Below are 26961 nucleotides of genomic sequence, written 5' to 3' on the forward strand. Positions count from 1 at the left end.
CCCAGAGAAGGGCTCTGCTCCACCATCTGTATTAACCTGCAGGTGCTCACAGATGGCAACAAGATCCCTCCATGAGCTCTTTTCTGGGCTTAACAAGCAATATAATTTTTTTCCTTCCTTGTACTTATCCCTCCCTGCCTGCCTTTGCCTCTAGCACCTTTCTTAAATTAATTATCAAGGAATTTTATGCTGCAGAGGAGCAACATTTGGAGCCTCCACTGGGACTTGCAGCTTTTTCTTCTGCAGCCCAGGAATGTGAACACATGGCCCAAGCAAGGCCTGTGACACAAGCTCTTCTGGGACAAGTTTTATAAATGCAGTTTTACCTCATAGCCCTAGTATTAAACATTTGGATTTCCAATTCTCTGGGCTTGCAGCTCTGCCCCTCCGCCCCAGCTATGCCTGTTTCCCAGATGCTCGTGGTGATGCGAACAAATATCTTCTGTCTCTTGGTGCTTGGTGGCCAAGCCTAACACGTCCTCCTTCTGATCTCCTTTATATTTCTAGCAACGTGGGCAGATTAAGGACACAGAAGTGGTTACATCACAGCTGTCAGATAACCCTTTACTGAGATGTAGTTCCATACAGAAATTAGAAAAAGAAGTGCCCAACAACACCTCACGCAGCAAGTACCTTCTCAGTGCAAACACAGGCATTTTAGGGATAAGCTCATGCACAGCTTCAACTATGCAATTAAAGATAGGTCAGGAAATTCAAAGGCAACAAGAAAGAAAGACCTTACACAATACCTTCATAGGTGCGAGCTGAATGGGAGTGATGCATGATGGGTCCACCATAGGCTTTGGCCTGTTGGCCGTGTCTGCCAGCAAGCTGTGCCATTGCTGAGGTAGTCCTGTGAACTTCTGCTCCCGGTGGTCAAAGCCAGTATGGACACGATGTTCGAAGTTAGAGGGCCCAGAAATTTCAAGCCTTTTCTTTTTCTTTCCGAACATGGTGGAAAAACCTGGAGAAGTAACAGGGGAAAAAAAACACCTTAATGCTTTGCTGCAGCCATTAGCTGTTCTCTCTGCCGTATGGAAAATTCTGCTGGATGTTGTCAACCGAATACCTACATAGATTTTCCTCCAAGCGTACCAGCTTTGAGGTCTATCCCCCTTCTCAGAGGACGTTCTACAGAGAAATCTCCGTTTGAGATTTCATAAACTTAACTAAGTCTCTAATCTACACATGTTAATGATACCTTCTGGAAAAAGGAACTGCCTCCATACCCAGAAGAGAAAGCCCCAGGTCTTACTTCCTACTCCTTCCTCTTCTGGCCTGCTTGCACTGCAAGGTACATCCCACAAAAGCTCACAGCCCCGAGCTTTACAGTTGCAGCCCTATAGTGCTTTACTCAAACAGCAGCACCCTGACACACCACTACAACAAACACACAGCTTTACATCTTAAATCTATATACTACATCTCACAGAAAAGACAACTCAACCCAGCTGAGAGCCTGGCCCCTGTTCACAGCTGGATTGCACCCAGCAGCAGTGAAAGCAGATTTTATTCTCACACTGCCATTTTAGATGGTGCGTACAGATCTAACACTAATCTGGTCTAAGTGCCTTCATCTGCATTTGTAAAGGGTCCTGCTTCACAATACTGTCAGGTGCCATAATCATTACTTTCACATAGCACCAGTTGTCATTCTGATGGCAACAAGGTCCTTGAAAGACAACAGTGCATCTCCAAAGTACCTGGGTTTTTGCTTGGGTGGGTGCAGCTTGTTGGCTTGGGACCAGCACCCTCAGGTGGGATTCATTACAGCAAGGGCCCTACTCATTCAGAGGTGCATGATGGAGGAATAGCTCATTCTTTCTTTTTGCAGATGATGCACACTATCTGCATTAATCTGGATGGGAAGAGAGAAGTCCCTCTGCTACCAATCCACACAAGCTAGGAACTGGAAGCTGTCAGACGAACAGTGACTTTCCATGCTTGTATGCTGCTGGACAGACCAAAGTTGACCTGGCTGTCTGGTAAAGCTCTGCTACAGTATTTACTCTGCAGAAACTGAGGTTTTTTGATCAATTATATTAGTTACTTCATGGCATGCTTGGAGGCGTGTTAATCAAAATCCTTCTGTTATTCTCAAGGTGTTGTTAGCACCCTGGGATGGTTAAACCATACATTACATCCTATTTGTGATGGAAATTCTCCCAAAATTACTTTCTCACACTTAGATCTCAGATGGTTTTTTTTTGCAATGCATGCCACAGCCTTGCATCAATTCTAGAAGGAGGAGCTCAACCTGTGTTTCAGGGACTGGTGGACTCTTTTCTCATGGGAAGTACAAGTGCAACTTATTTAGCATCACCACTATTTAGCACTACTTACTTAGCATCGCTGTGGCTGACCAGAGGCACTCTGTGTGGAATATTCTGCTCCAAACTACTTGTTCAAAAAAACTTACAAATGTCAGTGTGGCAACTTGCTCCAAACTTGATTCTGACTTTGTGTGGATTTCAGCTATCTTTGCACTATTTTGTTGTTCAGCTTCATTTTGGCTGTCCCTAGGATGACAGTGAATTGGTCTTCCTCCCAGGACAGCTGAGGAGGCAGCAAGAGGGGCTGCAGAGGGTATGCATGGATTGCTGGGGCAAGAAAAGTTTCAGGGCAAAGTGGAAAGAGGAATTAACTACAAATCAAAAGGGAATAAAGTATTTGCTCACTGTGTCAGCACAGGAAACAGTCAACGTGTTGACCATTTGGATTAATCCTTGGGTTTCTGGGTCCCACCTTAAACCAGAGCACAGTCCAGTGATAAGGCAAGCTCAGAAGTTACTTTTACAAAGGATTTGAGAAAACTGATGCCTAAGGAAGCAGGAGAAATCCCTGGCCCCAGGGAAACAAAGAAAGGTCCTGCTGCTTTTCAATGAAATACAGCCCTGTTCTCAGAAACCTCTCTGCTTGCCTCAAGACAGCTCTCCACCTTGATCTTGCGGCCATTTCAAGTGGGGCTTCCTAGGTCCTAAAGCAGCTGAAACAAAAGTATTTGCCTTAAACAGCAGCTTCATGGAGAGGCTGTAAAGACACTGCTTCACCTTTATGACTCAGGTGAAGAAAATACAGTCGCACTGCTGCCATTGCAGAAGAGATGGGATGATAAATCAGGTTTTTGTTCTGCTCTCATTCCACCTTACTATTTCATTAATAGATCAAGTCCGTTATTAGGAAATTGATTGCTGGCTGCTTTATACCTCCCCCCATACATTTGCAAGTGACAACGTCTCCCTTGTGGGTGTTTTCTTTAGATGGGGCAGACATGCTCCTGTTGGCTCTTTTTGTTTTTTTCTTCTTTTTGCAGGTCTCATCTTCTCAGGCTTCATTTCCCTTCCTTGAACTCCCTCCAAATTTGCCCTGTTTGACAGTCTCTCCATGTCTACTAACCTGAATTATCTTCCTCACCTTTTTCTCCTGAAACATATTATAACCATCACTTTGCTACCAGGCCCTTTTTCCACTTCCAACATTACGACCCTTTTATTTTTCTTACTGATGGTACCATGCAGCACTTGCAGAAATGTTTCCAGACTAGCCCAAAGTCTTAGTAGTTGAACTCTGTTACTCAATTTCAAGGCTAAAACAGAAGCAGCCAGCAGTTCAGGCACCATTCATCCATGGGGCTCCACTAATCACAGCTGGCATCAGATCAATGGCACTCGATTGATTTCATTCACCCTCTGGGATTTGAATCTATAAGGCCTACTGGAGTTGCATTTTAAACCAGCAGCACTAGAAATTTGCTTCTTCATCTAATCAATGCCATACTCGCACGGTTTCCACTCCAGACTTATTCCCTAATGCAATTACTGGTTGCATGGAACCATTCAGAGACAGTAGGTAAAAGCTCACCAGCTAGCAATGGTACATACTGCCTTTAAAAACAATAATAATTCAACAGAATGTTATTAGAATTACAGAGTATGCCAAGTTGGCAGGGACCCAGAGGAATCAGTGACTCCAACTCCTGGCTCCACACAGCACCACCCAAGATCCAAACACAGTGCCTAAAAGTCCTGCTCCCTGAGCTCCAGCAACTCCATGCTTGCCCTGGGCAGCCTGTGCTGTGCCCACTGCTCTCTGGGGCAGACCTGTCCCTAACCACTACCTGCCCCTCCCCTGACACAACTCCATGCCGACCCCTCAGAACAGCAGAGAGCTGAGCTCATCACTGCTCCCTGCATCGTGAGGAGCTGCAGCTGCCACGAGGCCTCCCCTCAGCCTCCTCTTCTCCAGGCTGTTAAACTGTGTTTTGTTATACTGTTCTCCTCCAATTTTAAAATACTACTGCAGATGAATGTAAATGTGAAATCTGGTTCAGTGACACTTTTACTTTCTCAGTAGAATATTTAACTCTCAAATCTGATGCTCAGGCCACCGTTCACATAGAGGCAGCAGTAGAAGCTCTCCCTTTTGACTGCAGCTCATGCTTACATCAGCTTAAATCGACCGTGAAGCTCTAGCACAGAGACAGGGATACCAGCACCTCATACAACAAGAGACAGATTCAGCCATGCAGGCAAAAGCACAAATGCTGTGCATCTCTGTGGCTGAAGAGCATCTCCCATGGGGCTGTGCCCATTACAGGTGTCCTGGAAACCCTGCTGACAGCATCTCTGACACCACTGGAGTGGGGCAGGAGGGCTCTGGGCACCGCAGGCTCTTCACCAGCTCTTCAAACAGCCACTTGGCACCGTCAAAAGGAGCACAGCCCTGTCTGGCTCTTAATGGCATCAATAACAAATGCTGTGTGCTGCCTCTGCTTCATTAGCCAGCAAGGTCTCTGTTTCACTGCAAAGCAAAGCTGACCTCTCCTTACCATGCTCCCTCTGAACAACTGGAATTAATACACACAGCAATACCAAGCAAACTTCATTTCCTCTGATTTTTCTCTAAGAATAATAATAGGATCATTACAGTTGGAAAAGACCTTAAAGATTATCTAGTCCAACCATCCACCTACCACTAATACTGCCCATTAAACCATGTCACCAAGTACTACATCTAGCCTTCCCTTAAACACGTTCAGGGATGGTGACTCCATCATCAGAAGAGGAGCCTGTTCCAATGTCTCACCACTCTTTTGAAGAAGAAATTCTTCCTAATATCCAACCGGAACCTCCCCTGGTGTAACTTCAGGGCACTCCCTCTAGTCCTATTGCTATTCATTTGAGAGAAGAGGCCAATCCCTCACCCAATCCTCACTACAACCTCCTTTCATGCAGTTGTAGAGAGCAATAAGGCCTCCTCCGAGCCTTCTTTTCTCTAGACTAAACAATCCCAGTTCCCTCAGCCACTCCTCATAAGATTTGTGCTTCATACACCAGCTTCTTTGCCTCGACACGCTCCAGTGCCTCTATGTCATTCTTGTAGCAGGGTCCAAAACTGAACATAGTATTCCAGGTGCAGCCACACCGGAGTTGACTACATGAGGACAATCACCTCCCTTCCCCTGCTGGCCATCATGGCCACTTGGGCACATTGGTGGCTCATTCTCAGTCAAGCGTTGACCAGCACCCCCACGTCCATGCAGCTTTCCAGCCACTCTGTCCCAAGCACTGCATGGGGTTGTTGCAACCAAAGTGCAGGACCTGACACTTGGTCTTGCTGAACTTCATCCTGCTGGTCTCAGCCCCCTGATCCAACCTGCCCAAGTCCCTCTGTAAGACCTTTCTACACTCAGGAAGATCAGTACTTCCCCCAGCTTGGAGTCATCTGCAAACTTACTCAATTCTCTCATCAAAATCGTCAATAAAGAATTAAACAGGTCCAGCCACAGTACCAACCCCTGGGGAACACCATTAGTGTCTGGTCACCAGCTGGATTTCACTCCATTCACCACCTTCTCTGGGCCCAGCCATCCAGACAGGTTTTTTTGTTTGTTTGTTTTTAAATACAGCACAATTGAAGGCATGGTCACATTCTTAGATCACCACACACGTAAACATTTACACTTCCATGGATCTTCCATGGATTTGCACCTACCTCAAACAGCATTTGTGAATGGGAGAATGCAGGTCAGGCTGCAGCTGCCAGGGCTGTGTGCCCAAACCAACCTCATCACACTAAGCTTTGTAAAACCAATGATCACTTCAACTACTATCTCCTTTTCAAACCACAGCACTGAAGCACTGCTGCATGTGAATGATGCCACTTGTCCCCGACAGAGGACATGGTTTGAGGAAGCCAAGCCAGTGACTCTTCAGTGATTCCGGCTTAGAAGAGCCTTGGTTTTGTCCCCAGAATATGCCATACAAGGTACTTCATCCTCAGACCTCAAAAAGAGAAAATTTAATCTTTCTACCATGATTTTATTGATCTGATATTAAAAAAATGAAGCATTTAATCATGTGGAAAAGCAGTAAACAGCCTGGAGAAATGAATAAATGAAAATGCTCTCCAAGGCTTATCAAATTGTTTTAGCAATAGAAGGCACAAAGGTATCCGAAGAGAAATGATTGACCTCTCCATTTCCTCAGGATGCTGAATGGCATCCGTGCAACATAAACATTAACAAACTTTCTATCAAAAGCATAGAATGCACTCTTTTAAAGAAACATTCATTCAGGCACCATTTACCCAATCTGTGTCACAGAGCACAGCTACCCTCTTGCAGTTGTTAGCAAAATCTGACTTCCTAATGGAGTTGGTCAAGAAAATATACTGTAGGCCATGGGGCAATTGCCTGCTTTGAGCAGAGACACAGGGAGGCTGGTGGCTGTGGGGGGCTGCCTGCTGGGCACCCTCACCCGTCCCTCCCCATGCCAGAGCACTCACCCTTAACTAAATTCCTCTTGACAGCCTTCAATGTATTCCTGACCGTGCCAAGTCTCTCAGCAAGTGGCACCGCTCTGTCCAGCTTCTCCTGCGCTCTCCCCTACCGAACGAGAGGAAATGAGAGCTGTCATACTCCTAAGGTGTTGCTATTTTTGTGGGAATGAGCGTAACTGGGACGTCTGTCCTCTGCTTGTAGGTGCTTTGCTAACACACAGACTGGTTGGTTACTGCTACACGTGTGGGGCAAGGTGATGCTCAGTGAGAGGTCTGGGCAGAGGCTGGTATAATAGCCAGTACTGACAGCAGTACAGCCATTCATAAGGTTTAAGAGACCCTGCCCTGTAACATTCCAGTCTTCATGTTATTCACTTACCCTCTCAGGAAAGGCACGCTCTCTGCCCTGCTGGTGCATGCCGAATGGTTATAACAAAGCTCATCCAGCTGCTGCAGGAACAGAGGCAATACTGAAAACACACTATTGGGAGTAATCACGGCACCTCTCAATGCTGCTTACTGCAGTTCCTAACAAACTGAATTAGACTCAACCAGCAAAGCCTGGCTGTTAGATCTATACAAGGCTAGGAAAAAAAAGTGGCTCCTTTTCATTTGACTCCTTTTCACACACACAAATAATTCACTGATCACTGCAGTGCAACAGACATCTGGACAAGCCCAAATTTCAAGTGTGGTTTTCGATGATGAGTCAAGTCATGACATGCTGAAAAAAAACCCCACATCTGAGACACCTGCACGTGCAAGGTTATGGCACACAGACTAGCAAAGCAAATCTACTCCATCGCCTGTGTGCTGCCTCGCAGTCACATACAAAGAGACCATTCAGGTCCTTGCAAGAGGATGTATGAACTTAGAGCACCTCCATGGACGCACAGCAACAGCCTCTCTATGACAATTTGAAGCCTTGTCCAGCTTGTGTCTCTAAGTTTGTCCTGTAGGCTACCATGGAGAGATGACAGGTTGCTCCAGTTACACAGACTCATACCCTTGGCTCCAGCCTAGGACTCTCCTCTGTATGTGAGATAGCGGATACGGAGACAAGCTGATGAACAGAAACACTGAAAGTGTAAACTGATGCAAATAGCCCTGGAGAACAGTTATGCACTTATGGCATGTAAAGCCCAACCAGCTGAAATAAAAGGAACACAGAACACCTTATGACTTATGGCTTAAGGTGTTCTATATATCTTTTATCATATACTAGGAGCTATTCATTTAAATCATCAAATGTGTAAACAGAAGTCTGTGGATTAAGTAACAACCAAAGGCCAGGCCCTGTTCCCAATGAAAAAGCAGGAGATGCAGTTTTATTCCCCTCTCAGAAGGTGGCTCTTCTTTAGATTGAAATTAGGCAAGTAAGAAAGGTTTATTTCGTGTTGTACCTTGAAAACTACCAGGGAGCCCAGGTGCACCCTAGGCACTGACAGCAGCACTTGCAATCCCAGACAATCTTGCTGACCAGCAGCGAGCAATGGACTATGAAATTCCACCATACTTAAAAGCATAAGAAAGCCTTGTAAATAATATAAAGTGAGATGGGTATTTTTACTTTAAAATTTAGTTTTTAATGACTGCATACCACAGCTACAAAAGCTCCATTTCTTTTCCTTATGTTATAATTTCAGCAGCCAGATGCTGTGTCCCATTAAATCAAGGGAAGACTCTGTGCCCAGCAGCATCACTTGCTGATAGCCACAGGTAGAAGTCTGCCCTGGGAAACCTGGAAGTATTTCTTACCCAAAGCTTTTGCTGCTTGAGCACGTGGCTGGGTCGTAAATACTACCTCAGGAAGGGCTCATTTTTCATCATCTGTCTCAGCCCAGCACCACTTTCGCTTTTTAACAACCAGCAACTAGTTCATTTTCAAAGAACAAGCACACAACACAGACAGTCCACCAGTCCACGTTGTTTTTTTTTTGCAAGGACTCCCTGTGGTTCCTCTGCTATACAATCTTGCAGCTTGGGGGCAGACACGCTGTTAGTGTTTGGAAATTGGCTTCACACATTGACCATTCATCTGCTGTGAGCCCAGAGCACAAGGCTGCATCAAGAGCTGAAACCTCTTGGTGCCTCACAACTCTGCAAAGGCAGCCACGTAGCCACAAAACCTGGCTAAAGCCAACAGCGTTAGCAAATTGCTTCATTTTTAAAAACTCCAAAGAAGAAACATAGGTTGCAAAATGGGAGATGGGTGTAAGTTGCTTTCCTTTAGTAATTTCTCATTACTAACAATAGTTTTCTGTCATGCAAGTCCCCCAGCTACTCTCCTACAGAGCAGACAGAATGTAATAATCCATCATTAGCTTTGCCAGCTTCCATTCTCACTCTGTGATTAATTGTAACCTTTTCCAATATTTGATCATAAGCGAAAAGAGTACGAACTGAGAAGCACAAACTAAATTAATGTGTCAACCAGCTTGCATAGCCAGTACTTGAGATAAATGTGAGTCGGGCTGGTATTCCATCTTGAGGTGAGAGCTACTGTCTGCTCACTGACTGATGGCAGCTCTGAAATACTCCACAAGCAAGAGGCAGAAGTCACACTGGTTCTCCTTCAGCTGGCACAGCTGTAACTCCCCACTGCTGAAGCACATCGAAGGAGATTGAACCTGGCCATGAACAAAGGCACAAACCACAGAAAATTCACAAGACAAATTCACCTTTGCCACCTGCCTTGCTTTCAAGCCAGGGGTTTACGACAGCTCTTCAGTGCAGCTCCAGAGTCGGGCTGGCTCTTGATAAACCTGTGTTAACTCACTGTCCAGCAGCTCTCCCTCAGCTACAAAGCGGCTTTTCCATTCTGACCTGTCATTCTTCCTTTTTAAGAAGTGAAAGTCAAGTCCATGGGTCATCATACAGGATGGAAGGAAACATGCAGGAAACATTGATTCTGGCCCACACAGAGAAGTTTGCTTTGCTGCAACATTTTGCATACACAGGCTGACATATCTGTGTATATATAAATATATATATATATATATGTAGCTATTAAAATGAGAAAAAAGTTTAATATTCTTTACATGAAACAATACCAGCAACAATAGCTTCGTATTTCTTTGTTTGCTGTAAGGATGGCTCTAAACTTCCTGGTGGGGCTCATTTCCTGCTGCCTACAACCAAAGCACAGATTACCACTGGAAAAAATCATCAAGGTTGGAAAAGCCTCCTAAGATATCTAGTCCAACTGTCCACCTACTGCTAAATGCTTTCCCAACAACACCCGGACGTTTCTGTATGGGCAGAATGTCTTTTGTTGGGTCATTCTTCTACTGGTCTTATCTAAAGGGTGATCCTGTTATTTCTTTTACATAAACAGCTTCAGACCTCATTAAAAGTACTGTTTCATTTGTCAAGTGGATGGTTTACACTGCGGGCAGGAGAATGCCAGGTAGGTTCATCAATTTGAGACCAGTTTCTCCATGGTCTCTGTTTAACCCTCTGCTTTATTATTTTAGTGTTTCAATTTGGAAACAGTAAAGCAAACCTTTAGAAAGCATTCTCATGCACCCTACCAATGAATCAAGATGACAATATGTAACCACTCGGAGACTACAAAAAGGATCTACGAATCTTGAATGAATTAAGCCAGCCAATGCAGCCTCAATATTGAGAATCCTCCACCACAGTGCTAACTAAGCTTTTCTCCATGTAAACAGCATCACTGATAACAAATCAATCACCTGTGACCATAAGGATTTTCCACCCTCTTACCTATTTGATTCAAAAGTACAGAAATACTATTTTTATAGCATGCCAACATGAATTTTAGCCACAAACATGCCTGATGGTCAACAGGATTCAACTTACTTGTCTACATTCCATGGATTTTCAATAGTCATTACATTTTTTAAGATAGGAAAGACTCCAGAGCTATTTAAATACTTTTAAAATGTATAGGTCACTCCAAAAGTAACACTTCCTATTTATTTCCTTGGAAACTGTAACAGATACACAGAGCACAGTAACACTATTTGACTATACTATATAACACTATATATAGTGCAAATTCTCAGCTACAACACACTATTTTTCAACACAGTCATCACCATTAGCTATGCATTTTTGCCAACAAAAAAACAAGAGCCTACATGCTGTGCCCCTTAAAATCTGCACCAGTGGAGGTGATCCACTGTTTCACAGCTGCTAGGATAGCACTGCTGTTAGGAAAATGCTGTCCACACAGTCCATCTTTCATCAGATCAAATGGATGGCAGTCAGAAGGTACCAAATCCACACTACACAGCAGGGGTGGTTGGACAGTCCAGCCAAAATTGACAGTGTGCTCCACAGCTTTCAAACTGGTACAGGGCTTGGCATAATAGGGTTACAAGATAAACACTGTCTTGCTCTCTGATCTCACTCTGGAAGCTTGAGGCTTAATCAGGGTCAAAATGTAGCAATCAGAGTTGATGGTTTGCTAGGGTTGCAGGGAATCCAAAAGAATCACTCCTTTCCTACCCTAAAAGATGGCACACATCACTTTACCCACTGAAGGCTGTGTTTTGAACTTTTCTTTCAGTGGGGAATTCTCATGTCACCAACTCTACAGACTGCCATTTTGACTCCAGCTCAAAGCAGTGACACCACGTCTCATCACCAGTAATGATGTGACCAGGAAACGGTCACCTTCAGCCTCACAGTGGTTCAATAGGTTCTGACAAACCTACAGATGGCGTGCCTTCTCTTCCTATGCAAGCATTTGTGGGATACAACTGGCACAAAGTTAGCAATATTCCAGTGTTGTCACCAGTTTCCAAAGCCTTGAAGCTGATACTCTGCTCTGTGCTCAGTTCCCTGGCTGTAATCTGCCGATTCTTGTGGAAAACGTGACTGAGACGCTCTTCATTTTGTGGTGTGACAGCTGTGCACAGCTGTGTGGAACACAGCCTGTCTTTCATGTCACTGCCGCCTCTTCTGAAATGCAGCACACACTGCCTCACTGCACTCACATCCTCTGCCTGGTGTCCAGAAATGTTCAGCAAGCGTCAGTGAGTATCAATGAGTGCTATGTTTTTCTATATAGAGGAATTCAATTACTTTTGCTTCATATGAGCTTCCATATCGGACACCATTTTTCAGACTGCCCTCTGCTGCCGTCTTTCACAGGGCAACAAAATGTAACAGAACATAGGTGGGAAGGTTCAAGCTCTATTGCTGCACTACCAACATCTGCCTCTGATGTCATGGACCAACATAATAAAATTGGAGGCATTATTTTTGGAACAGCCCTCATACATGCTTTAATCATAGAAGAATATATTCGGACTGACATCCTGACCATATCTAATAAGCAGAAAAGTGTCATCCTTCCTAAAAATGGTCATTTACCCTACAGCATTTGGCTCATTTCAACCTTAGGTCAAATTGCCAGTTTTTCAGAGTGTGACACTGCACAATGTAATTAAAAACACATTTAAACAATTATAAGCTGTCCAGAACCTGTCACTGTCCACGTTAAGCACCACAATACTTTCTTTACAGCTCACTCATCACAGCACAGCACAGTCTCTTGACAGACGGCCCACAAGAAATGCACAGTGGAACAAAATACAGGAAAAAAATAATTACAAAAGGCAATGTAAGCTTCTAGAGAAATAGTAAAAGCTGGTACAGAGTGGCCAAACTAGGATTTATGTACTCTAGGGAACAACACTCAGTCTTTTTATTGAGAGCTGCTCTTGTACAAGGACTCATTTCCACATACTGAATGACATGTGCTTCCCTAATTTAGAACTCGTGTGATTCCCGGTGGATTTTAATGCTCAGTAATTTTCAGTGAGTAGCTTAAATGCACATATTGTAGTCAGTCACTCTCTATTATCTTATACACACTCACACTCATGCAGCAATGTACAGACAGAGTCTCCTGCAGTGAATTTGTCTGCAACACCTCGAGGCACATTAAAAAGGGGAAAAACAAACAAGCGAAGAAAAATAACCAAGCAAACAAAAAAACCCCACAAATCTCCAACCTCAGGAGGTATCTCAAAATATTTCTAGCCCTAGCAAATGAAAAGATTCCTGATTTTCAGAAACAAATGATCCTTTGGGTGCTCAGCTTGAAATAACTGATGGTAATAATTTTGCTGGAAATGCTGGACACCCACAGGACAGGGTGTTAAATAAGACACCCATTCAGCACAACATACCATACCTCAAGTGACTTCAGAAGCTTAGAAGCAGTTGAAATATTTTTCTGGGGTTTTATTATATAGTATTTCCAAATACATACTGCTATACTATGAAGGGTGTAACTAAGGACTAAGAAACAGCTACTCACTTTTAATGTTTTGAACTAAAAAAAAACCCCAAAACATTCAGGAAACACTACCAAGAAGAAATGTGATGACACAACAGGAGAGCAGATAGAGGGAGCAGAAAGAGCAAGAAGCACTACAGAAAACCACAGTAGTGAAACAGTATTATTTAATTACACACCAGCATTTCTACAGGTTCAGGTGACTGTACTGTAAGAATTGCAGGAATATGAAAACACACATCTGTCAAGAGAAAGGACTCAGAAACTGCCTGAAAATCACCTGAAAAGTTGCTCTGACTGATCGTGCACCAGGTTACATGTAATCTGCATTCTGGTCCACATCCTCAGTGGGCTGACAAAGCCTTGGCAAAACACATGGACTGCCACTGACATGCAACACAATAAAATAATAAGGCTCTTGGGCATTCAAATAACTTTTTTCTCCTCTCTGTGTAAAGTTCTTCTGAAACTGAGTTTCTTCCCCAACGCTTGATGGTGACCACAAAGCTGGCATCACAGACCTACTGAAGTGGGTAGCTGGGGGTGCCTTCACTAGCACAGGTGAATTTTTTATTATTATAAATATAAATTATAAATAATAATAATTATTATTTATTATTACTTCCCAGCATGCAGAGAGCAGACTGCAGGGTATGCAGTGACATGCACCAACAGGGATGTACAGCTGTGACAGCACCACATGCTCCAGAGTCAAGGTGTTAATGAGGCAGGGGCTCTGGCTCTCAGGAATCGCTCTTTCCACTATCATTTTCATTTGTAATATAAAGATCATTTTGCAATGTATGATCTAAAGAAGTGAAGGCCACGTAATTAATGGAGAGTCTCTTATAATAAAAACATTCTTCAGAGTGAAACACATTGTCTGACTTGTGTTTACCAAGACATGGAAGAAAATTAGATTATATGTCAAAATATCTTCAAAATGCAAACATGTCTATAGACTAACACACCCACAGCAAGTACTCAGAAGATTAAAATCATGCTTGTGGGTTTCCTGCCTTACTGTCAACTTATTATCAAGTTTTGCTCTGCATCACTTGAATGTGAAGGAGAAACATTTCAATGATCTAAAATAAACTGCAAATGCTTAGATTCCACTTTACATTTTTACTTCTTACATATTTTCCAGTCCTTTTTTTCTCTGCATAGAACTGAAAAACTGGTTTGAAAGTCAATTCTCATCCTATTATCCTACAGTCATTCTCCATGTTAAAAATGAGAAGCGATCTCTTAAATGATTTGCTAGAACTTACTCTCCTCAAAGTTTACTGTAAGTTTTTTTATACAAAGCTTTGAACATTTATAAAGCAATGCTTGCTCTATCTTCTTCCACTTCATCATGCACCATGGTCAACATCTGCATTTGATTTGAACAATTCCTCAACACTGAGTTTTTCAGAGGTAAGAAATCTTGCTCTGTGTAAACTTTTGGTGTCCCTGAACCGCAACTAGGAAGTGATGGGTCTCACCCACTCTCAATCTAACTGGGAGATAAAGATTTAATGGATAAATAGAGACCCCTTCTGCTCTAATTTTGAAACCAGTGTGGAAATTCTGAGATTGGCCCCAGATAAGTCAATAGAAGACATAATGTTAAATCTTAGATACAATGACTAAAAAATTATCTCTCACATTATCTCTGGGTAGTCAGTGCAAATCTATAAAGATGAATGCTACTGTGAGTTTCTTCGTTTCCCAGCTTTTAAATGGCTAAGATACAAACGTTTTCTGACTATGTGTTTTGAACAACCAAAGAGGTTACTACATCCTGGAAGATCACCACCACCTCGTGAGGGACAAGGCTGAAACAGAAAGCAACTCTGGTTTCTTCCTTCAGAGAAAAGATGCATGTGAGTCACAGCATTTTGCTGGGCCCATCCATCTTCTGCTTCTGGGAAAAGCATGCTTTTCCTCTTCAGGATCAAGCACTTCATCTGAAATGGTCCCAAAAACCTTGGTCCAGCAATACCATGAGAAACTGCTACAGAACCATGTATATAAATCAGTTCAGCTTGGAAACTTTTAGACAACAATGTCAAAACATCCCTTCCAAAAGAAACGGCCCTGCTTGAACAACATGGCATCGCCCCTGTCCAGTCTGCAGCCCAGCCCAGCTGCCTTTGAGCCAAACTCTCCAATCAGGCAATTTTGTTGAGAAATCAGCACCGCTAACAAGGAGCCTGTGAGCAAAGCCAAGATCTCTGAGTGTTTTCTGAGAAGTCTTATTTATCACAGAGAAGGAGATGCTGACACCGCAAACAAGAGAAGAGCTTGGCCACCATCTCACAGCAATCAAGGGCCTATGGTTCCTGCTCTACCCAGGGAAATCGTGCTGGGAGACAGCAGGCCCCAGCCCTTCTTTTATATCCCTGGAAAACACAACTTTAGTGTAATTGTATCTCGTTAAAGATTCTTAAAGTCTAAGTAGCAAAAATATACCACCAATTAAGGAGGGAAAACCTCTGCATGCTGGCTCTGGCTGCATTCAGCACTGCTTTCAGGGGCAGGAAAGCTTGTTAGCTCATTCATTCCCGACTTCATTACAGACCAAATCCAACAAAGCTGCTGACACAAGTGGGAAATATCAAAGGATAAGCGGGAAAAGTGACTGTAAAAGAACACATTAAGAAAACACGTGCCGTTATTCTAGAAAATGGGGACCAGGGTTAGTAGTGAATGAAAAAGGACACTGTGCAGTTCACTGGCTGAGATAAGTGTGCAGAAGGAGTTGAAAAAACATCACTCTAGCAATGTCAGCTTATTTTTTTCCTCACTTTTTTGGAGCACGCATTTCAATAAATTCTCTGTCTGTCTGTGCTCTACAGGTGGACATCAGGGAAGATGACATAATATGCATGTTATGAAGCAATATAAAAGTTTCAGAAAGATGATACTCAAATTATTCGAGATACTGCAAATGAATGACAATAAAACCTTTACAGTATAGCCATGTAAGGTAGCCCCTGCACTCCAAGCCTACTGAAAACCTCCAGCATCTTTCTTCCTGAGCTTCAAAACACTTTCTTGCAGCAACCTGTCATAACTGTCCTCCTGGAAATCCAAATGATCCAATTACCATGTCCACTGAAAAGTGCTAAGCAAACTGCCTCCAAAGAATTAATAACAGTTTCTTGCATCTAAAACCTTCAGTGCTTTAGGAATCAGGATTGCATAGACTTTCATGAGAGGAAGAAAATAAACCAAGAGTCCTTTGCATGCAGTAATGAAGTATGACTTCAGTTCCTCTGGGTTGGAAATACTGCATACACTGAGCTCAGGTCATAGGATCATAGAATCATAGAATGGCTTGGGTTCGGAGGGACCTCAAGGACAATCAGGCTGCAACTCCCTCGCCGCAGGCAGGGCCACCAACCTACATATCTAATACTGGAGAGCAGTCATTTCTCCTGCTGAAACAAACTCCTAGGCATGTGGTTTGCAAAATGCTTTGGTGTGCCTTCTAATCCTATTCAGCCATTTTCCTGTGAGAGAATCTGAAGATGAGTTTTTTCTCCTCTTGCTATTGTGAACCAGGAAAGGATTACGTGTGATGTAGTACAGCACCGGCCATTTGTCTTCACTAGCATGAAGAGACACTAAGAAGCGCTGAGAGGGAATTTTAGAGCCTCAGTCCTGCCCCAAGGTAGGCTTATTCCCAGCAGCAGCCCGTTTACCCACAACTAGAGAGTAGGCCTAAGCACTTCCAGGCAGTAGCTCCTTCCCTTAATGTACTCTGAAGCTTACCGAATGTGACAGCCCTTCCTGCTGCATTTGCTGACTCCAGATTGGGTTGCCAAAGCACCAAGAAGAGGATAGGCAGCTGCCAGATGTTATGGAGAGCAGGTCAGCCAGGTGCTCAGCAATACTCCTCCAAAGAAGGCAGCTCTTTGCTTGGGGCCCGGGTCCCTCCCCAGCAGAACTGCTATAATCCTCAAATTTTGAGTCTTGTTCCCGAACATCCTTTACAAGGCAACATTTATTTTTACTGCTTTCTACTTCTCTAGTTAGCAGAATCTTGATACACCATCCATATCACTTGTTTCAAACGATACTATTCCCTTGATCCCCCACAGCATTATTTGTGTGTGAGCACATATGCACACCTGCTTGTTTCAAAGTTCTCCATTGAGAACTGCTCCAGCACTGAAGCCATCCCTGCTCCTGCACAATTTCCCCTTCAGATAACTTTGCATATTCAAATGATCCCCAATATCCCCATGAATTGGAGACCAGCACCATGTAGCACCTTTGCATGGAGCTGCAGGAGATGCTGTGCCGCTGCAGCTCCTAAGGAAGAGCTAGAGGTGTGCTTCTGTCACTCCAACCATGCTCATAAAACATTCAGACTTGAAAAAATAGCCCCAGACAACATACATGAGAAGCACTGAAGAAGGCAGCCCCTCTCCTTGCCCTTGGGTGGACAGTACTGGCACAGCAGGGACCTTCCCTGGTGGCACCTCCATGCACCATACACAGCACAGCTTGGCCCCGCTCTGCTATGTGTCCGTCCCTCTCAGTTCATCAGCATTCATTAGTGTAAAAAATTCCTGCTCAACACAGCCTGACTCAGCCTTTGGTTGCTCTCTGTTCACCACCCTAACTTGCATAACAGTGTGCAGTGTGCAGCCCTGAGTTCAGTGCTACTGACAGCATGCTTTTCTAAGTTATTTTCAGCTTCTTTGGGATGAACGCAGGAAGAAGTTCTGGGTGGCTTTTAAAATGATTATGCAAAACACCATGGGCTGTATAATACCTTTTCCAGTAAGTCCTGTGTAGCACTTTGAAAGTAATGAACTCTGCCATTATAACCACTATGTTTAGGCTGGATGTTTTAACTGGAAATAAGATAATCTCAACTCCCTGTGTTTCTTACTTGTGGCCTATCCTTGAAAATAACCAATGCTCAAGACACCACAAAAGCTAGAGGCTCAGCTCACCCACATGTGAGATGTGATATGAATAAATTAGTGCAAATTCCACGTGAACTTCTCTCTCTTTAGTAGGGGCTCAGCCTGAAAAAGCTGCACCTGCAATTGAGCTACCAAGTGTATCTACACTACCCTTAGTGCCATCTGAACAAACAGCTGATTCAGTATACTGATTCACTTAAACGCCAATTATGAAACTAGATATTCTATACAGAAATTAAGAAAATGCTTATTTTCTTACAGGGAGGTACAGGGAGGGAACACCAAAACTAAAAGCAAACTCCCAATATTTCCAAATACCTTCAAACACCATGGTAAGTGTCACAATCAGAATTACTAAGGCCCTTGCATACCTGATGGAGCAGAGCTGAGTACGCGCTGCTCTGGGTTCTGTACCTCTCTGAAAGTCATCTGCACAACCCACTTAACTGTGGCCTGGTATAAAGCTGTCTCATTGCTCTTTTCGTTTTCAGTCTAATCACCTGAACCTCAAAACCACTGTTGTTGGCTTCAGTGGAAAAAGGCTCTGACCTCAGAAAGAGCCACTCTCTTCTCTATTTACTTCTGTCTTAGCAGTATAGGAAAAATAACCCCAAATGGTGACAGTCAATGCAAAGGCAGAGGTGAGAGGACATGTGGTTGATTTTATTTGAGAAAGCTTACTTCTTATTCCCTATCTTTGTAACACAGGCCAGAGGAGGTCCTGCACAGAAACCAAAGTGCCTAAACTTTTGAAAGAGTAATGGCTAAGTAACAGAATAAAAAGATTAAGGTAATGACATGCTGTTTTCTATAACACTGCAGGTTTAAACAGAAGCTCCTGGCACTGTCTTTTGGTGATGGTGATGTACAACTGAATATTAACCATCCTTTGGCCAAATCAACACGCTAGATATGTTTCTCCATGCTTCAGATCTGCTCTGAAACCAGCCGACCCAACTACCACACCATGCCTCAGTAGATGCTGAGTCTGCAGTCAGAATGAAATGAGCTGGGAAAAAGCAGTGGTAAAAACAACTGCAGCAGTTCAAAATACCAATGCCTGCTTTCCCCCCCTCTAGTGGCACTCCCTCCTGTTTCAGTGAAATCAAAGCCTCAGCAACTTAAACCATGCCCCTTCATGAAGAGTTTGAGTACTGATGTTTCATAAAGATGCACATTATTTGCTCTGAATCCAGCAGTTTGCATTTCTCAGAAAGAAAAAAGAATGACAGAAATTTCTGACTTGGAAAATCTCAGAGTCAACATTTGTAAGTTAAGTCTAATTTTAGTTTAATTACCAATTTATGCATTTTTTTTCCGCTTTCTTATAGCAAACAGTACATTCCCATGGGGCTGAATCAATCACACTAACATGCAAAACCATCCGCTTAGTAACAGAGTTTCCTAATTCAAAGGTAAAGGCAAGCAGAACAGCAATAATCAGAAAACAAGCATCTGAAATGCTCCACTGAACTCTGCCCCAGGAAATATAAGAAAAGATTTTCTTCTACCCTCTTCTCCCCCACCAAAGACAGCTTTCTAGTGCTCCTGGCATCTATCACACACGCAGAGTCAAATGCTTCCACACTTGCTAATAATCAGTGCAAGAAAACTGCAGATCGGGGGGAGGAGAAACTATTCTTTCTTCATTCTGGCTAAAGGCAATCTTAAAATCTGAAGAGTGCATAAGAACTTAGTAGAATCTTTCTCCACCATTTTCCCTCTCTAAGCAAGACAGGTACACCTGCAGCACTTCTACACTTCTTGTTTTCTGGAGTTCTCTGTTTTGCCATGCCCATGTTGCAGCCAGGCTTCTTCTCAAATGACCACTTCTGTCAGCTTCTACCTATCTCACCTGCTGTATTGCTCAATCACCTATTTATACAGAATCATCTTCCAAATTCTCTCAGACTTCATCTCAAACTCACCTTCATCTCCAACCTTGTGCTCACTGTCACCCCAGGTTACCAATAGCTAAGTTACCCGCTCTACATTTTTGACTCTCAATGTTTGCTGCGAAATAAAATGAATACGAAGAACCATCTCCAGCAGAATAACTTTCCATGGTAGCAAATATAAAGGATTTTCCTTGATGTCACACAAACGGCTTGGGTTGGATGGGACCTCAAAGATCCTACTGAGTTCCAACACACAGCTGAGGGGAGGGTGGCACTCCACTAGCTGAGGCTGCCCAGGGCCTGAGCTGGAGCACCCAACCTGGCCTGGAGCACCTGCATGGGGCACCCACAGCTTTGGGCAGCAGTGCCAGGGCCTCACCGCCATCTGAGTAAAGAATTTCTGCCTAACATCTAACCTAAATCTCCCCTCTTTTAGTTTAAAGCCATTCCCTCTTTTCCCATCACTATCTGTTTTTATAAAACATTGATCCCCTCCTGTTTATAAGCTCCCTGCAAGCATACAAAAACATGAATAAATAGAGATCAAAGCAATACAGATGCAGGGAAGCAAACTTAGGCACTGCAGGAGCTACATTGGAAATATAAATATATACAAATTATGGTTACAAGGACACAGAATAAAGTCAAAACCAAATATAGAAGGAATCTCTAGATGCCTAAAATAAAGATTAGGTTTCAGAATAGCTATTGTACCTTTTCTATCTGAGAAACAGTTTTCAAAAGTCTAAGACATAAAGACTTAATCAGTCGTAGTACTTTGGTCATCTCTCATCTGTAAAATGATCTATTAAATTGCAGGAATGAAAGTGAGGTTTTTATTCAAGCTTCTCCAGGAAGAGATTTGTTTGAAAGAGGTCAGTTCAGTCTTTCAGTCAAGGTAATCTCTACTGTTTATTTAAAAAATACAGAATGAGGGAAAAATGACGGTGGGCCAACACAGCAAAATTTCCCTACGGATGCAACAAAGCAAAAACCTGCAGGTCAGCTTGCTTTCAGCTGGGAAAAACAAAAGCAAAAATTGCAATCTGTCTGCAATTCATAAGGATGAATCACATGGTGATGATTCAAACTGAACTGTTGACAAAGTTAGCCTAATGAAAAACCCTGCTCAGAGAAGGGTAGCAGCACTGAAGTTGGTTTTGGCAGAATTCAAGACACCAACCTACAAGTCTGGTTTGTCAAGGGTCTCTGTGGCAGAGGAGAAGAAGGTGGACCAGCAACAAAATTATTTCCATTATTTTGTATTTTGCTCCTGAAATCAGCAGCTTGCCCTTTCCTTCCTCACAGCCCCATTCTGTCCACACGCCTTCCTGCTGTTAATGCACAATTACGATTTAAATACATTGCCTTTAAGCTTTTGAGTCACCAATGGTCATTTAGGTCAATACATTTGTTTCTTCTGCTCTTTTGAATATTTATGGGTCTCAGTGTTTTTCCACTTCTTAGTCCCACTGTAACTCAATTCTGAGCCTCCTATGGCAAAACAACAAATGCCAGGCAAACCACATACTGTGCTGCCCATCTGCTTCCACTGACGCCTTTCCTGTTCACCCCATGTTTCATCCGCTCTGTGCTTTACATGATCTTCATGGCAAAATTTTCTCATTATTAAGTCCATCTATCCTGATGAACCAGAAAACAAGAAGAGCAGCACTATCCATTACCAGAGCAATATCCATGACTGTCAATATATAGTTTCCTCCAGTGCTCATCTGCACTAAGCTCTTTTACTCTAGCACAAAAAAAAAAGGAAAAAAAATGCAGAAAACTTTCAGTGCGCAACTGTTTGCCATGCAACTGGGGAACCACCTTTGGGTGGTGACACCACACAACCAGCAAAAGAATCCAGTCACTTCTACTTGCTGTGACAACAATTTCATCAAAGCATGATGAAAAGCTCCCAGCATTTATGAAACAGCCTTGACACAAGTGCCTGTAGTGAGAGTGCAAGGAAGAGAGAATATGTACGAGGGAAACCATGAGCAGGGAGGCATGAGTGCAGAGCAATTGTAGAAATTGTGCTGGATTTCTCTGGAAAGGCAGGAGCAGCACAGATATCAATGTGAGGAGGTGGAGGCTGGACCACAGGGCACAGATGTAATAGAAAATTGAGTAACAGAGGATAAGCAAGTAGAGAAGGAGCTAAATCAATCAAGTAATTTTGATTTGATCCAGCTTCAATGGGGAAGGCCAATGGAGCAGCTCTTACAGGGACTTAAGGAGTACTTTTTCAGCCTCATTTTACACAGGATGAAATGATGGTAGAAAAATTAACCCTGCATGACATGGTGCCTGCTGCAGGTCTGCTTTGCTGGGTCTGCCCCAAAATGCTTCTCCCAACACTCTAATCACTTAGAACTGAATATATTCACACAGACAAAGCCTCTGCAGTTCCTTTCCCCCAACAGGAGGGTTTCATGAATTCATAAAACCTCTATAGGCTCAGCCCTTTTTACCACTCTCCCTCATTCACTGAAGCAAGTCTTTCTGAGATCAGTAATGCCCCACCTCCATCCACAAACCTTCAGAAGTCACAGCACATGTGGGTGATCTGTGACTTTATGCAAACATGTTTGGTTTACAGGAAATTCATTTACACAGGAACAGCCAAAGGAGGCTCACTTTCTGCCTGAGTTTGGTAAAGAACTTCTACCCATTTGGAGTACATGTTCTTTGTTCCATGCTTTTCCCTTCTTCAGAGGAAATATGTGCTTCCATAGCTGTCTCCATGGAAACAGCAAACTTGCAGTACACCATGTGCCCAGTTTCAATATGGAAATCTGTATTTCTTAACACAGAGTGATAAAAACTCAAGCTGGGATCAGAAAGGCTGGTCTAGTCTCTTCTGGTTCATTTGTCACCACCAGAAAAGTTCCTGTGGGCTAACTTATGCCACACATGGCAACATCTGTGCAAACCTACCGTTGATGAACAACCAGTTTGGACTTCAGTTACACTTGATACAGTGGAAGGATTAGACAAAATTTTTAATTTGCACACTTCATTAATCCAAATAGCACCAGCTCAGTTCCCAGGCTACCAAAGCTGCTAATGGAGATGAAACTAAGTATTCTGCTTCCTTCCTGAAATGTGTTTTGAGACCAAACACTGAGCAAATTTGAAAGAAGTTACAGAAATTTTTACCAGTTTTTATTTTGAGGAGAAAAAACTGCACACATTTGCCACTAACCTGCTTTGGCTGCTTTGTGTGATTAAATCCATTATTTTCCCAGCCAAACTGCAGGTACAAGTCTCCTTTCCCTCTTGGGAACTTAACAAAAGAGCCAAAGGTTCAGTTCTGAGTCATATCTTAATTTTATGGCAGTGGTGTTAATTCTCATTACTTTGAGTTCTGATCATTCATACAGATATAAGAGAAGCAATTAAAAATGACTTTAACTATAATGTTAGAGAACCATTCTGCTCCTGGACATCCTGAAATTCTCTAACGGGAACTGAGCTTGTTTCTACATGCTCAGTTGGATTTGGTCCCCAACACAGTGCTGCATTCCCCTGCAAGGTCACATCCAGTGAGAAAATGCAACAAGATCTAGACCTCTATTAAGCTCAACTCCCAACGGAGAATTGGGCTCCTTGAATCATTCCATCACTTGCAACTTTCAGACCATCAACAAGGATGCACAACAGCTGCACAAACAGAGCACAGGTAGAGAAGAGAGGATTTGCCTTCTGGCTTGGGAAAACTGGCCCAAGCGTAATGAAGTGTATAGCTTTTCTACAATCATTTGTTCAGCTCCATAAATCCCAGGGCATAATTCAGGCTGCCAGGGAGAGCAGCTGTGCAGGAATCTCTGCAAGAGTGGAAAAAACACTGCAACCACCTACAGCATCAGAGCAAACCATCGGGAGCTGTGCTGGGTGCCAGACCAAACGCTGCTCTCATTTCACATTGTGTTACTGCTGTTGATTTAAAAGGAGTCGCTCAGTTGTAATACCATAAATATCAGCAGAATGACTCTCACTGGCAGCCTGAAGTGAATATTAGGCAAACAAAATCCAACACTCTATAACTGTCCTTCACTCAACAGTACCTGTTTAAATTAATATTATTATGGCAAAGATATTGAAATTGTTACCAGAAACCCAAGCAGAGACTGCAGATGCTAGAACTCTCCACCAGTAAATGTTTTCCTTGCCACTAAATACCTTCCCTTTCAAAACAGAAACACCACTTACGGCGGCTGACATCCAGAAACCCATGGCTGATCTGGATATGCAGGAGGGTGCGCTGTGAGTAAGGACAGACATGGCAAACAAGGAGAAATACATGACAAAGGCCCTGGGGAAATCACGAAGGAATAGCTGAGCAGGGACCCACCTTGGGGCTGAGCTGACCAGGAGGTCTCATCCCACAGCACTGAAAACCACGGGACCAGCGTGTGTCGGAGCTCACCACTGCTGCAGGCTGAAGAAACGTCTCCTGTGAGGGCAAGCACTCAGCCCAGTCAGAAAGAACTCCTGTTGGTAACAATCAGAAAACAGTCATGGAAAAGAAGCCAAGAGAGACCAACAGGAATATCAGTCACATGTCTGATGAAAACAGAAATAGTGTACTTGTCATAAATACAGTTCTGGAGGATCTGAAGTTACTTATGGCCTTGGGTTGAATTCAGCACACAGATTTAGCTGTTCAAAAATGCAGGCTTTATTTATAAAAACTACTGAGGAAGGAAAAGGGTGATGACAATCTTCCCATGTCAAGGGGCTGCATGGTTACACAGCTCAGCTAGGGTGGGAGAAGCAGGTCCAGATCTCTTCAGGGTATTATCCAAAGCAGAGATTCAGAAGAGGACCTTCAGAAGGAATGTGCTTAACATCACCACAGTATTGATGTCTATGTATCTCCTTTCAACACTGAAATACCCACAGAAACTGAGGCTGAGACTTAGGCTAGCCATCCTTTGGCAGCACAACTCAAGCTTCTCCTTGCACCTCTGCCAAGAAAGATGGCCATCCTTCCAGGCTTTCTGCTCAAGATCCCAGAACAGAGAAGCACACTTCATACTCACCAAAGTTAACAGAGAGGAGACATGTCTCTGGTTCTGGCAGCATCAAACCCAACATGCCCTACACCATTGGCCAATGCAAGATTCATGACTCTAGCTCCATCATCAAACCAATACTGACTCCTGCACCCTGCAGGATGAGGCCCCACTGCTTATACCTCAGCCTCCCAGCAGCCGCCAGGAGCTCACCTGAGTTACACGGACAACTCAACCACTGAGCAGCAACAATCAGCTCAGTGAGCAATGGAATTTCTACGGACAGGGAAAAACTCAGAACACTGGGCAAAAAGACTGCTTGTGCAGGCAGGGAAAAGATTTTCAGTTGACACATGGCTTTTGCACATCACTGAAGCTCAAATAACTGCTAAATTTGGCCCAGAATACCTTTTGCTTGGTTATTTGCTGGCATCACATAGGATTTTTTTTAAATACATTTACAAACCATATCTCTTAGCACCAACAACCTCAGCAACACCAAGGAATTATGCTGATTCATCTCTTCTGAGGAGCTTAGTTGATGTCAAAGAGCCAAACCCATCCCAGTCATTACAAAATTTACTTAGCTGATGTGACCGGCCAAGAGCTGCATCTGCTGCACATGCGGTGCAGTCCTTCCCTGGGGGACTCACCTCCTACACAAACACTGCAGAGCGGGGAAAAGACCTGGATAAATGCCATCTAATTGCATGGTGATTTGTCTACATCTCTCTCAGAGTCTGGATTTGATTTCAGACCTCTGAATCCACCTCTCCTCGTATCAGCATTGCACAGGGAGGTCACAAATTCAGAGATACAGCTCAGGTCTGAGGCTGAGGGGGTTTACACCCTGATCTTACCCATAAAACTAACCCTATGCTTAAAGCAATGCAAGTACCAAAGCTCACAGGACCAAGGTTTGACTTTTTTCTCCAAGGCAAGAAGTTGCTTAATTTGCCACTGGTTTACTCAAGAAGGTAAGTGTCTTTTTTGGGGGGGTAACTCTTGTCATAAATTTTGACTATGTAACGTATTTTCAGAATGCCATTGCTATGGCTGCATTCAGAATATTTTCAGAATGCCACAGCCACTTTAAAAAGCATCAGTGAAACTAATATTAGAAATGATTTACTGCATAATTCATGTCCTTCAGAAACCACTTCTTACTCAACTGGAGAACCAACCAGCCACGCATTTTACATCACTTTCTCATTTCCTTAGAAGCAATGTGTTACTTTAGGGAGAAATTCCACATGTTTGTGCTTCACTTTAACTTGGACAATGCAAAGCTCTCTAGCACATTCCCCACATGCCAATTAAGTTCAATGTGATCATATGGGGTGGGAAGCAGCAGTTTGCCGGGTGTCATGGGAGGCAAACTCAAGATTTAGACCAGATTAATTATCAGGCTTAATCACACTAAGGGAGGAAGGAACTCTATCATAGGTACAAAATGCTCTACTTAATTTTCGTATTTGTTTCCTTTGGATGCTTTAACATAAGAAAAACAGTGAACGTTACACAAGCATTGGAGAAAGCACTTGGGAAACATCTAGCACAATAAACACAGGAATTGATACAAGAAATAGAATTGAGAAAGCTTGTGGCACACACAGCCATGGATAAACTTGCTTCAGAGCATCCTAAAAATTCACAGCCAGAGAACTGTGGGAGGACGGCCCATCCCTGAGAGCTGTCTGTGTGAGAGTCACAGCCACCTCCAGAATCTCCCTTCTGCCCAACTACCTGAGCTGAGGGACCCCAACTCCCCAAAAGCCCTGTAGTTTTATTCCTTTATTTTTCCTTTCACCAAGGCAGAGTAACTGTCACATGTTCCACTCAGTAAAGATGGATCGTTCACTCCAAGTAATTAAATTATATTACTAAAGACTTGTGGTACCTCGTAAGGACTTGTCTATGACGTGCCACATAGAAAGGTATATAAATTAAATAAAAAAGATGAAAATCTGCATACCCTAACTGCTCAATCCTTTGAAAAGAAACCCATCGCTCTTGGGTAAAATAAGATGGACTATAACTTTAAAATA

The 26961-nt window shown here is 43.2% G+C and overlaps 1 protein-coding gene across 8 annotated transcripts in view; it reads right to left on the reverse strand.

Moving 5' to 3' along the window:
• The window catches only part of PAK5 (p21 (RAC1) activated kinase 5), a 102534-nt gene that overhangs the window by 34962 nt on the left and 40611 nt on the right, over positions 1 to 26961 (reverse strand). For 6 of the 8 annotated variants that reach the window (XM_048938298.1, XM_048938300.1, XM_048938295.1 and 3 more), the window contains exons 2-4: positions 24250 to 24389; positions 6787 to 6886; positions 750 to 964 (exon numbers count right to left, since the gene is read on the reverse strand). In XM_048938298.1, the coding sequence (XP_048794255.1) occupies positions 750 to 964; positions 6787 to 6886; positions 24250 to 24279 (345 nt within the window). In that variant the 5' untranslated portion in view covers positions 24280 to 24389. The remainder of the gene's footprint in view (positions 1 to 749; positions 965 to 6786; positions 6887 to 24249; positions 24390 to 26961) is intronic. The other 2 variants (XM_048938296.1, XM_048938297.1) reach the window with 2 other exon arrangements.

The sequence above is a fragment of the Lagopus muta genome, chromosome 2 (assembly GCF_023343835.1).
Source record: "Lagopus muta isolate bLagMut1 chromosome 2, bLagMut1 primary, whole genome shotgun sequence".
In the NCBI taxonomy this organism is placed as follows: domain Eukaryota; kingdom Metazoa; phylum Chordata; class Aves; order Galliformes; family Phasianidae; genus Lagopus; species Lagopus muta.